We start from the raw sequence: 14,107 nt of genomic DNA, 5'->3' as shown, positions 1-14,107 counted from the left end.
CCCCTTTGTCTTTCTTCGACCCCATTTTCCCACCTGAATATTGAATATAATGATACCAGTTCTAACTGGATAATGCAGAAAAACTCTTTAAAAAATTATACAACATGTAAATGTCAGGCTTTGGTGTTTTTTCTTTGATTTTACTTTTTAGTTCTGGAGATTGAACCCAGAGACACTTCACAACTGATCTACATACCCAGCCCCTTTTTACTTTTTTTAATTTGAGGCAGGGTCTCCTTAAATAGCGTAGGGCCTCATTTAATTTTTGAGGTTGGCCTTTAACTTGTGATCCTCCTCCCTCAGCTATGAAGTTGCTGGGATTACAGAAATGAACCACCATGCCTGGCTTTTATAAATGCTAGGTCAATCAATATCCAAACATGGGCACTGGATTTGGGTGTACAGCAAGGTTTTTGATTGGTATATATTACAACAGGAAGAGTGAACTGTTCCAAATAGCCATGGAAATGGATCCGTTTGCTCCCCATATTGAGACATATATGTGGACTCTACGTGAGACAGATGTGTATTTGTGACTGAAGACTACAGTTCCCTGGAGGGCAAGACATGAGTAAAATGCCCATTATAAGCCAGCATTTTTGATCTTCATGGTGATCCAGATAAAGGAGAGAGTAGTTCTTGACCTGTTTTTTTGGGTAAGGAAACAAATTTAGAGAGTTGGTGGGGAAATCATCTAAATCATAACAGCAGATGCAGGTTAACACCAAGAATAGGCGTGTGATGGTTCTGTCCAGGGTCTAGCACAATTAGGATTGTCGGTGAAAACCCGTGAAAAATAGTGGCAGTGTGCTCCTATCTGCGAGAGTCCCGTGGACTGTCATCCTAATTTTTGTTTCTATAAATCCTCTCATTTTGGCAGCTTGCTAATGTTTATATATGATTTCCAGCTCAGTTTAATGTGTCAACCTTTAGATCTGGCTATTTGGGGTCATCTCATGGGGTGTATGAGGACAGTCCCAGGCAACCGTGCCTCTCACAACCACTAGCTCTATTCATGCTAGATGGACCAACCTAATGGAGTACCTCATTGATCACAAGTACTTGGCATAAGTATTTGTTTCCCATCAAGTATTTGTCTCAACAAAAATAAGCATTTTCAGGAGAAGTGATGTAAATTCTGAGCATCAGTACCTTAGTGAATACTGGTGGAGATTTCTTTGCTTATTGTTGTTCTCTTACGTGAAAAATTTATGCAAAAACACAAAGGTAGTAAATAACTGCCCTCCCCCCTTTTTTCTATTACAGGTTGATGACCAAATGAAGCTGCTTCAGAATTGCTGGAGTGAGCTCTTAATCCTCGACCACATTTACCGACAAGTGGTACATGGAAAGGAAGGATCCATTTTCCTGGTTACTGGGCAACAAGTGAGTGTAGAGACCAAAAAAATAAAAAAATAAAAATAAAGCGCATCTTTTTATTAAGCATGTTCAGCATGGCAGGAATTTAACTAGATCAGAAGCACTCTTGTGCTTTGAAAGGGAGAGATTGGCTGCCAATAATTTAGAAAAGATGACTTGGTGCACTCAGTTCCTGCTCTGATGATTACAGATAAACTTGTAAAAGCAAACATAATCATAAGCATTCTGCTGCTTCTAGTCTGCAGGGATGGAAAGTTCTGCTTCTAAGGGTCAGAACAATTGCTCAATCAAACTCGGTGATTAGTACTGTTTTTTGTTTTGTTTTGTTTTTTCCTCGAGCTTCTACATTAGCCTACTATACTTGTGTGTTATTTAAAAACCTTATAAATTGTAGAATCCTTACCTTTGTTGGAACAGGTTGATTCGAATGTCACATGTAGTTGAAATATTCGACATAAAGGCCAGTATGGAAAAGGGACAGGAGTTCCAGTTTTCAGGAGCCAGATGTCCAAGAACAATAGAAAGGAAAACATAACCATCAGGCTTTTACCCCTATTCTGAATAGCTATTTTTTCAAGTAAGAAGGAAATATTGAGCCCTTTGCAATGACACACTCCTGTAATCCCAGCTACTCAGGAGGCTGAGGCAGGATAATATCAGGGTCTAGGCCAGTCTGGGCAATTTTTGAGACCCTGTCTCAAAATTAAATGAATAAATAAGTAGGTAAATAAGGGCTGTTCCGTGTCACTCAATGGAAGAGCACTTGCCTAGTATGCACAAGGCCCAGGTTCCATCCCCAGTATTGCAAATAAAATAAAAAGAAAGAATATTTATTGAGCATCCTACTTGGTGCTAGTCACTATTTTGAGGCTTTGACCTGTTTCCTGTCCTTGTGGAATTTTATGCTATAGCAGGGAGAAGCTAATAATTAACAATAAATAATCATGATAAATCGGGAATGTTAGAGTTGAAAGTATTATCAAAGTAAAGACCTCCTACCCTCCCCCCCAAAAAAAAAAAAAAAAAGAAGAAGAAGAAGAAACCAGTAGGTAAGGTGGAATGAACAAGCATCCATGCCATGGGTTGTGATGTTAAACAGAACGATTGTTTCAACCTTATTGAGAAGGTGACATTTGAGGGAACACTTAAAGGAAGAGAGAGGGGCTTGTAGATATCTGGGGAAAGAGGAACTGCCTTAGTGGACCTAATTCCAACTTGATAAAGATATGGGCAAGTCCCTCCAGTCTCTTACCTTCCACTTAGAAACTGATGGATCAATAAAATAAGTCCACGGAACCCTGGTTCCTCCAGCCCGTGGGTATACCTAGGCAGGACAGCAGCGCACCTTTCAGCCATGGTGACTTCAATACTCAGGCACCGTGATCTTTTACATCCCCATAAATGTTTATGTGCTGTGAAACCACAGCAGTGCATATTTGAAAATGAAAGGCTGTCTCCACACCATTTGCTGTATTATTAATAAATCACATGTTCCCAATCAAATTAAAGGCATGCACTACTTCGGTTTTTGCCAATTGGATCAATTCAACCATCTCCCTAGCTATTGGGTCCCCACTTTCTGTGCCTCCCAAGAGAAAAGCTTTCCAGAGAAGAAAATGCTCTGACTCCCTGTGCTTTTGAATGTTTTTGTTTAGCACTTGTGTCTCGTGATCCAAGTCTTTGAAGGAAATGTACCCATTTTCAGAGTCTAAACACAAGGTGTGCCTCCCACCTCCTGCAACTAACTGGGAGCTGCATTAGAAGGACAAGACTCGGCTCACAAAATGTAATTCGATTTCATTTCCTTCAGAGTTTCAAGAAATGAAATGGGTTTCATCCCTGCTCTTTAGAAATATTCCTTATTTCACATTTCATTCTGCCTTAAGTGCTGCCCCTGGTAAAGGTAATTACCATTTAAAAAGTAGAGAAAGTACATGTCTTGCCTTTCTGATTTTCAACACCCAGAAAAATCAAGGGATAAATAAAATCAGAGTCTATAGTCTGTTATTTCTGCCTTGTATTTGGCAATAGATCTGGAGGAAGGGACTCCCTGGCTAAAAAACAGTCTCCCTAGCACCTTTCCCTGCAGCCCACATTTTTCTGCTGCCCTGTTTGAAACATGTCAGAGTCTATCAAAGTTCTTCCCTGTGCTTTTTCCTCCAGTCTAAGTGAATAGCCTAATGCTGGTTCATTATAATCACACAGTCTCGTTTTGATGGTTATGGAAAAAAAAATCTTCTCTTCTGTCATGGAATAGACTGGAAAAGGCAGTTAGAACGTGTCTGGGATTCCTGCAGTGATAGAGTAGAAAACCACAGTGCTACCAAGAAAGACTTTTCTAGAGCACATACCTCATTTAACAGAATGAGAAGAATGCCTCAATTTTTTCCCCCTTTTTTTGGTGCTAAGTATGGAACCCAGGGCCTCGTGCATGATAAACTTAAACTACCACTAAGCTACATCTTCAGTCCCGAGAAAGATATTTGAATTCAGAGTGACAAACGCATATTTATTTTATATCCCTATAGTTCCTCCTATAATATCAAATATGGTAAGTATGTGATAAATATTAACTAATTTCACTAAATGAGGACTATCCTATCTCTAACCTGAATGCTTAAATAAAACAAGTTAAGTAGGACTCAAGACCCAGAGTATTCACCCACCCCATTTTCTACATTTCTCTTGTCCCCTGTCTTCCAACTAGTTCTCATGGATCAGAGACACCAACAATTCTTTCCCAACAATAAATCTCCTTTTCACTATGATAGACCACTTCCTACCCTTTGGCCCAGAGAGATAGGTGAAATTCCAAGTTTAATTTTCTTAAAATGGTATATATTTCCTAATGGCAAGAGCAGGGAAGCTAGATTTTTGTTAGAATAGCACCAATAACTGTAATAATAAAATATCTTATGTGCACCAATTTAAAGAAGATGGTTTATACAATGATGGAAGGAAGGAAAGGAGTATATAATAAGTGTCAGAGTAAAGTGATATTCTGGAGGAAAAAAGTATTTCAAAAAACATGGAAGAAACTGAAGGAAGGAAATAGAGAACCACATACACCATTGAGTTTGTAGTCTAATCACATGTGAACTATAGTGTATATTTATTGCAGAGTGCTTTTTGGGTATTAAAAAAGTGTGGGGGGCGGGGCTGGGATTGTGGCTCAGTGGTAGAGTGCTCACCTAGCATGCGTGATTCACTGGGTTCGTTCCTCAGCACTACATAAAAACAAAATAAAGATATTGTATCCACCTGTAACTAAAACATAAATTTTTTTTTAAATGTGTGCATGCATTTGCATGCACACATGTGTGCAGAATACCCATATGCAGCCTGGGATGAAGGCAGAACTCCTGTCCAGAACTTACTAGCTCTGTCCTGTTGAGCAAATGCCTTTACTTATTCAAGCTTCATTGTTGTCTCTTGTCCAGTCAGGATTATAATAGTATCTCCATGACAGAACTGCACTAGGAATCACCGGAAATAGTTTTGTAAAGTGCTGATGTAAAAACTTTAATCAAAACTAGTGTAAGGGTTGGGGGTGGGGCTCAGCAGTCGAGCCCCCACCCAGCATGCAGGGGCCCCTGAGTTTGATCCTCCCTCCACAAGCCTCCCCCAAAAAAAGAAAACTAAAACACTAGGCAGACACGAGGCTGACATTTATGAACACAACAATTGTAAGAATAAAATATTATCATCCCCTTTTTTGCAGATAAAGAACTGAGGCCAAGGGAGGTGGAGTAGTTGATTCAAGGTCAAAACACAAATCATAAGAGGGAGAATAGAGATTCAGATCCAGGCAGGCTAGTACCATAGTTTTTGTATGGTTTGGGGTTGTTATTGTTTTTGAGGTGGCAATTTCACCATGTTGCCTTAGATGTCCCCAAACTCCCCAGATCAAGTCATCCTCCTGCCTCAGTCTCCCCAGTAGCTGTGACTACAGATGCACATCACTGTGCCTGGCTTAGAATTTGTATTCCTAACCAACACATCATTTTATATATATATATATATTCAATTCATTGTTGATGGACCTTTATTTTATTCACTTATTTATATGTGATGCTAAGAATCAAACCCAGCACCTCACACATGCTAGGCAAGTGCTCTACCACTGAGCCACAACCCCAGCCCCCATCCCACTTCTTTGGGTCATTCCCAGATGCTACAGAGCTTGCTTTTACCACAGGCCTTTAATTTGGTCTTTGTGAATAACTTTAATGAATAGCAGCCTTTATACACTGAGAGTCATCAGTGGCACTTCCAAGCAAAACAAATTCATCTCCCTTTTATAGAAGCTAAATACATAAACATTTGTGTTCTTTGTTTTGGAGGGTGGTGCTGCAAATACATTGTAATATAGTAAATTTAAATTATCCAGAAGTAACTTTAATGTGATTACTACTTACTATTATAAAATTATTTCAGCATTAAGAAAAATATATATTTTTTCTTTTTTTGGTACTGGGGATTGAACCCAGGGACACTTGACCACTGAGCCACATGCCAGCCCTATTTTTTTGTATTTTATTTAGAGACAGGCTCTGGCTGAGTTGCATAGGGCCTCACTAAGTGTTAGAGGCTGACTTTGAATACTGTATCCTCCTGCCTCAGCCTCCCAAACTGCTGGGATTATAGGTGTGTGCCACTATGCCAGGCAAAAATATTATTCCTAATGCCACTGCCCTAAAATCATCATTTTTGTTAGAATTCTCATTCAGTGTTTGGAAACTGTGTGTGTGTGTGTGTGTGTGTATGTAATAAGAGCTTTCCTTACTTTCTAAAATGAATTAAAATAATCCACCATGGAGACACATTGACCTAGTAGCATGGATTTGTGTGGAGTGTGAACTTTAAAACAATGTAGAAGTCTGTGCCCATGATGTATTGCATCAAGGCCATGACACTGATATCACTGTGGGGGTTGGGGGGTGCACAGAATGGCCTTATGCCCATAAAGCATGCAAAATTCCCCTACCAGCAACTTAGCTAACACCCATGGAACAGGTGAGGAAGGAATTTTTTTATTAAAAATATTTCTAGTAGTCTGATAGACAAAGGGAAGTCAAAAGGTGTGAGTGGAGAAAAATTCAACACAGCCCTAGAGTCAAAAGTGATAAGAAATGTGATCCCTCTATCTAATTAATGACTGCAGGGACTGCCCTTTGCCTGGGGCCTGGCACTGTGCACTTTCACAGGTAAGCCCCATGACATGGACTCAGATAAGGTGCATTGAAGTTCAGAGGAGGAAGTACGCAGGGACCAGCCAGCCATTCAAAGTTATCCGGATGATTCAGCTTCTATAAGGAAGCGCCTTGCCCCTAACACCAGGCTGTGAGATTATACTGTCCCCACAAATAAAGGAGAGACAACGAATTGCTGGATAAAACTTTAACTAAACTCGTACAACCTTTTCCAGCCTCACCCAGGAGAGAGTACACCCAAATCACTCATTATCAATTTTTAGGTTTGCATATGGAATTTTTCTCCTTTTTTTTCTTTTAAAAAATTTTTTCCCGTTTTCTTGTAATGATTACTTCTGGAACAATTGAAAATGTTTATTTTGAGTGTTTTAAGACTAGTGAATAGTAATATTATACACGCCTCAGTCCATGATATCACAGCCAAAAGACTTGCCACAAGGAAATTCCAAACAGCAATTTCATGTCACCTTGAAGCTTGTATGTGGTGTCTGTACATGGCTTTAGAGCAACACTCTTAGACAGACTGAGGGATGCAAGTCCCCAGGTGCTCCACAGCCCAATCTTTTGGCTTTTCCCTGCTGAAAAAATAATGTGGGGAACTTACCACAGCAGAGGAGTGGAGGGGAATGGAGATGTACCTCCATGGTAGAGGGCTTGGCTAGCAGGAGTAAGGCCCTGAGTTTAATCCCCAGAACCCCGATGGGAAAGAAAGACAGAAGGACAGAAGGAGGGCAGCGAGGGATTCTCAGGAAGAACTGCTACTTGGAACTTGAAGAAAGAGGCAAATTAGAAAAAGGAGCACAACTTTCCTCCTAAGCGTGGTGACTAGTGAGTTTTCTTGTCGATTGTTGGCAGAATCCAGGTCTCCTGTGTGTATTCAGAACTGAAGTAACTGAAATAGCGCCTCAGAGAGGGTCCAGGACACAACCCCTGGCGCTGAAATGAGGATTCCGTGTTTCCCACTAAGTTTTTTACTTAACCTTAAAGTTTGCTACTATGTTTTAATTGCATTTTTAATCACGAATGTATTTAACTTTATTAGACAAAAAGGAAGCAATGATCATTAGTAATAATCGGCGCTGTCAAATCAACAACCAATACATAGCATTAGCATTTTATGAGACGAGTTCCTTCCTATTCAGTATTTTTAAAACACACACACGTAATCGTGTATATGTAACATAAAATAGAATAGTTCAACATGGGGTCAGATTTGAGTATTTGCATATTGTAACTAATTAACAGCCACTGTAACCTCATCCTAAGGGAAATGTCTACTGTTACTATCTTTGATTGTTGTGTATCATATTAAAATGACAGGCATCTTACAACATACAAGTCATCACAATTTTGGAGGTTAGAACTAAAAGCAATTTAGCTAAAACTGTTTCTACCTTCATGATAAATGAAATTTTACTCAACAGGGGCATCGGTTTAGAGTATTTTTTCAATATCTCCCTTGAATTTAATGGCACAAAGATTACATGTAAGAGAGCAATAAATTAATTTTACTAAGTACATAAAAGACAAGGCCAGCTGCTCGTGAAATGAGCACAAACTCTGCATTCAACAATGAAAATATAATTATGTTTGTAATAAAATATAAGGAAGTTGCAGATCTCTGTGCCGTTTCGGGGATAAATCAACCATCCTCCTTCAGAACTGTGCAATTTGATAAATTATCCTTGAAAGAAGTGTTATTGGAGCCCTCATTTAATAAGCATGTTTGAGCTTTCAAATTAGCATGTAAATAAATGTAGGGCAATAAAGTTGTTGGTATGCCAATTGATTTCCTGAGGTCCCTCTCAGTAGAGGTCTCTCACTAAATATATAATCCCAAGAAACAATTTAGATTCCTTTCAGTTATAGTATATTTTCAAGTATGAATTTCTAGTATTTGAATTTAATTATTACAGTTCTGCTGGAACTGTACATGCATCAAAAATGTCATCAACCCATCTTTTTTTTTTTTCCCTATAGGGTCCCACCCTGTTACCCATGCTGGCCTTGAATTTTGATACTCCCACCTCAACCTCCCAAGTAACTGGGATTACTGGCATGTTAATCACATCTCAATATAAATTAATTCATATTACATATTTGTACTTTATTTAACATGGTATTCCTGGTTTAGGGCTTAAATAATGATTTCTATTAAAATATACTTTGACCAGGCACATTGACACATGCCATAATCCCAGCTATGCTTGAGGCTGAGGGAGGAGGATCATAAATTGGAGGCCAGCCTGGGCAACATACCAAGACCTTCAAAGCAAAAAGGGCTGAGGATGTAGAGTGGTGGTAGGACACCCTGGGTTCAATCCCTAGCATTGACAAAACAACACCCCCCCCCCCCACACACACACACACACAGCACATTCTATGTATTCTGCTACTGTCACGGAGCATTCAGTTAGTTCTTAGCCTAAATTGGTACTATTATTCCAACTATGATGATTTCTTACTAATCATAAAAGTGAGAGCCACCTTATCATCATCTCTCTTATCAGCCTTATTTGAAGATGAGGAAAGTAAGGGATGGAGATGTTGTCCGATTCACCCAAGACCTCTGTTTTTAGAGGGCAGCATTGAACCAGGTAGCGTCTTGTCTCAGGTTTCTTCTACCTCTCACCTCATGGCCTTCCGCCTGCTGTTGAATCATCTAGCCCAGTTGTCTCTGTGGAAGTCCTATTATAGGTTAAGTATCCTTTATATGAAATGCTTGGAAACAGGAATCATTTAGATTTCAGATTTTTTTTTAAGATTTTGGTATATTTGCATATTCTTAATGAGATGTCTTGGGGCTAGGACCCCCATCTAAACAGGAAATTCATTGGTTTCATACATACATAGCCTGAAGGTTATTTTATACAGTATTTTTAGTGACTTTTTGGTTTGGCTGCAACTCATCATGTACACTTTCCATTAATGGTGTCACTTGGAATTCAAAGGATTTCAGATTTTGGAGCATTTCAGACTTTAGATTTTTGGACTAGGGATACTCAACCCTATATTATTACCTAACCAAATAATTGTCAGGCATCATCACTTTGCACGCTAGGAAAATGCTCCCACTGTGCTCTATAGAGTTCGACAGCTTGTCCTGTCTTCCAGCCCTGGTACTGAACTTTTCTTTCCCACATTTGGAGTTCTTAGGACAGATGCTCGCCCACGGATGGATACAGCCGGAGGACAGTTTGGTGGTTGATGCACGAGATTCCTAGAACACACTTTAACTGTGGCTTTTTCATGCATAGTTGACTATCTATAAACTGATTGACACCTTTGGGGGTCATCTTTCCACTGACTCATAATTTTTCTCACTCTTGAAAAAGGTTTCTGTACACCTAGTATTCTCTAGTTAAACCTGAAAATTCAACTCATCATATTTACACAATAAAAAAAAAATCCATTCTGCCTTGTTTTTAATTGCAAATTCTACTCAAGGGACTAGTTCTCCTGCTTAGGAGGCAGCCCCATGCCTTCTCCTAGAGAAGCAAGTGCAGTCAATTATGGTAATGAAATGTCAATAAATATAAAAATTTAATACAGTCTGCTCTGGGTGAGTGGCAGATGAGGACTTGCCTCCCAGACAAATTTGCTGCTGCTGCAAATATTAAATGCACCTAAAAGAGTATCTGGTTGCCTGAGAGCTCTTCAGGAAAACAAGGACTGGAACTGCAGGTACCAACTGGGCTTTCCCATTATGCTGTAAACGAAGCAGCACAGCCAGTACTTCCACTGACAGCCAGCCCAACATCTTAACTTATTATAAATGGAGCTTCGCATGTCCCCATGAATAATCTAAGATCGGTGCCTTGCCGTGCTTTTCTTTTTAACGAAATGGGGAATATGCTATTTCTATTTTGTTTTCCAGACGAGGGAATTATTCTTGCAAATAAGGTCACTGCTGTCTTTAGAGAGAGAGATGTATTCATTTGACGGCATCTAATGTGATCACCTGAAACTAGCAGGTTTATGTCATAGCTTTTAAGGAAGCAGCATGCTGGAATACTTTAAATGTGATTTTATTATTATCATTACTATCATTATTATTATTTTGTTATCCACAAGCAATCTTGAACTAGGATTATGTTCAAATGTGGTCTTAAAATACAGAGAGAATGTGAGTCAGCCTATATTTTCCTCATGTACTGGTCATTGTCATGGTGTACAGATAGAAAGCTGTATGTACAGTATAATTTTTTTTCTTTCAACTTGAGTTAAAATATTTTCTGCGACAATATAACTTTATAAGAGAAAGAAGGTATATACACTTGTAAAATGCAGGCTATCAAAACCTGTTTCCTACAAAGCTCATCAGCGTGATTAGATGTAACAGATTAATTGCGATTCATTTTATGATAATAGGCCGTGTCTCAAGCTACCTTCAAGGGGAAAGCCCTCTCTGGTATAAGTGTGTGTTGCAGTCTGATTTTACCCACGATGCTTAACAATCTCAAGTGAAATGTGTATTTCTGATCCTAACATTCATGAAAACTGTGTTGCAGGTGGACTATTCTATAATTGCATCACAAGCCGGGGCCACCCTCAACAACCTCATGAGTCACGCACAGGAGCTAGTGGCAAAACTTCGCTCCCTACAGTTTGATCAGCGAGAGTTTGTGTGTCTGAAATTCTTGGTGCTCTTTAGTTTGGGTAAGCAATCCTTTTCTCATGCTAAACCACCAAACATCACTCAATGGTGCCCAATGCCAAGTCAATATGTTTTTCTAACACTAAGATGATGCCTTTCCATTCAAATCATGAAATCTTCCTACATGAATATATATATGTATATATATATATATATATAGCCACAAAAATATATATTTCTACTTGATTCCTCACCCTTTACTGAGAGGAGCAGAGATGCTAGTCAAAGCCACAACAGAAGGCAAAGATGTGTGGTCTCAGATTTTTGCCATCTTCCTGCCGTTGAGCAATCCATGTGCCTTTCCTTTTGGCTCGCTACCTATTGCATCTTTTATTCTTCTAACATGTGGATAGTAATTAAAAGCCTGTTTTTTTAAATCTCTATCAGGATTAACGAGAGCATGTTTATAACCAGATGCTGCACTATGCAAGCATAAAGGATGACAGTTGTCAAGGGGAAAGATGCTTCTTTAGAAAGCTTTAGAGAAGAAAGATAACTAAGCAAGACAGATTAGCTAAATCAAGGTTCTCAGTGAGCCAGTTGAGAAAAATCACCACTGCTTGGAATAAAAAAAGGATTAAGGAGATGGATTTTTATTGACTTCAAAGGAACAGATTTTTCTGCCTGTCCCTTACTTGATTTCTGTATTTTGTTGGCTTAATAAAGCCAACTTAAATAAACTTTTTGCCAAGTCCATTTATTCTTCCCTGACAGACGGCTGAGGGAGGCAACTTCCCTCGAATAAAAAGAAAAAAAATGCTGAAATCAGATTTACCAACATGTGTTTTTTCTTTAGTCTTCAGTTATAAGATAGTTGTGAATTCATATCCCAAGAAATAAAACAATAAAACACACTGCGAAGTAAAACAGATGTGTCTGCTCTCCAAATTGGGCACTTTAGTCTTAAAATGCCTCTTGACAGCATCGCACAACTGTTGCTAATAAAGGAAGAGTTGGAAGTAATGGAACCAGAGTTAATTTTTCACATGTAGTCGGCACTTAAAATACAAAGAGCATTTTCACATTTGAGAAAGTGCGATAAATATAGTGTATAGAAATGTTATTGAAAATTTAAAAAGACAACAGAATTTTATAGATGTCATATTCAAAGGTTTATAATGCCAAGGCTAGACCCTGTGTGGTTTCTTTATTAACCACAATAAAGAGGAACATTCCAGTCAAGGAAGTTTGCGTCTGTCACCCCAGAGCAGTTTTTAGACAGTCAGGAGATAGCACGAGTCTGCTTGCTGTCATCTCCCATATTATTCAGTTTTATGACAAGATCTCAGTCTTTTCAACTAGTACATTTGATCAGTCATTAAATAGAAACTGGGGTAATACTTGAGTAAGAAATCTTATGACGTCTCAGTGATAAAATATTTAGAAAGAGTCCTCTCACTTCAGTGGTATTTAAAATTAGTGGGGGAACTGCATTACATTTGATGATGTGCACATGAACCATGATCCACCTTTTATTCTCAACCCGTTTATCTTGCCTTATAATCATTTTTCAAAATTACTAAATTCTCTGCCTGTCGATAGGGAATGGGGAGTGAGTCTAAAAGGCTCTCAACCTGTGTACCTTACAAATTATCTTCTTGAACCTCATCACATCCTCCTTCCTTGTTTGAGCATGCTGTTAGGGGGGACAGGTGTAGGGCACCAGGGAGCCACCAGCTAAGGTGTGCTAAAACCCTAGTGATTCGTGTAAGGAAGACAGGATAGCATGGGTTTCCGGTCGAGGTAAATTAAGTTTGGGTCAAGAATTCATTTTTAAAGAAAGAGGAAAAGTGGAACTAATTGTAAAATACAGGTGGCTTTTAATTTATGAGTGGAAAACCTTTATTTCAACTTTATTGACTTATATATAGATAATCAGCCTTTAGATTTCCAGGCTTCCCTCCAGACACCTATTCTACCTATGATTGAGAATGAAATCATATAGGGTCACACATGAAAGCCCAGTCCAAGTCCAAATCCAGGTATCTGCTGACCCAGACCCTTGTAAGTCTTGAGCCCCCTAAGCCTGAAGCCAGATAAGTTCTAGTCCCAGCGCAACCTTGAGCTTCCTTCCTGCTGAAGAAAAATAAGGATTTGGAGGGATGATTAGAAGCCAGAGACACTGTAGAAAGAGGGCTACAGCAATATTCTCATGTAAGAGATGAAATAGCCATTTCTTTATTGGTGCATTATAGTCGTACATAATGGTGGGATCCATTATTACACATGATGTTGGCCATATCATTCCCCAGTATTTTCCCCTTCCCTTCCCTCCCCCTCTCCCTGGTCCTTTTTCTCTACTGATCAACCTTTGATTTTCCTGAGATGCCCCCCACCCACTTTTGGTTTTGTTTGTCCTTTCTAGCTTCCACTTATAAGGAGGAAAAATATTGCTTGACATTTTATAAGTTTGTGTGTTATAGCACTTAATGTTCTCTCTCACCCATTTTTCTGCAAATGACATAATTTTGTCCTTCTTTATGGCTGAATAAAACAACGTTTTACATATATCACATTTTGAAGTAGCCTTTTCCAGATTGATTTGGTGAGAAGCGGTAGGATGTGATCCTGAGTAGGTGCAGTGTTCTAAGACCAAAAGAACAGTCAACTTGAAAATGTGAAGGCGAAAGAGAAGAAGATGAGTTGGGCGAGCCAGGCATAGTGGGGCATGTCTGTAATGCCAACTACTGGGGAGGCTAAGACAGGAGAATTGCAAAGCCAGGACTAAGCTTGCCTGGGCTACTTTGTCAGACCCTATCTCAAAATTTAAACAGGGCTGGGGATGCAGCTCAGTGGTAGAGCACGCACCTAGTGTGTGCAAGGCCTTGAGTTCAGTCCCCAGTGCTGTAAAAAGATG

The 14,107-nt window shown here is 39.2% G+C and overlaps 1 protein-coding gene across 2 annotated transcripts in view; it reads left to right on the top strand.

The window, feature by feature from the left end:
• The window catches only part of Nr5a2 (nuclear receptor subfamily 5 group A member 2), a 120,909-nt gene that overhangs the window by 64,070 nt on the left and 42,732 nt on the right, over positions 1-14,107 (top strand). For both annotated transcript variants that reach the window (XM_071619742.1, XM_071619743.1), the window contains 2 exons: positions 1,267-1,386; positions 11,105-11,252. In XM_071619742.1, the coding sequence (XP_071475843.1) occupies positions 1,267-1,386; positions 11,105-11,252 (268 nt within the window). The remainder of the gene's footprint in view (positions 1-1,266; positions 1,387-11,104; positions 11,253-14,107) is intronic.

This window comes from Marmota flaviventris, chromosome 12 (genome assembly GCF_047511675.1).
Source record: "Marmota flaviventris isolate mMarFla1 chromosome 12, mMarFla1.hap1, whole genome shotgun sequence".
Classification (NCBI taxonomy): Eukaryota; Metazoa; Chordata; class Mammalia; order Rodentia; family Sciuridae; genus Marmota; species Marmota flaviventris.
The sequence above is the reverse complement of the archived record's forward strand: the minus strand, read 5'-3'. Positions and strand labels throughout refer to the sequence as shown.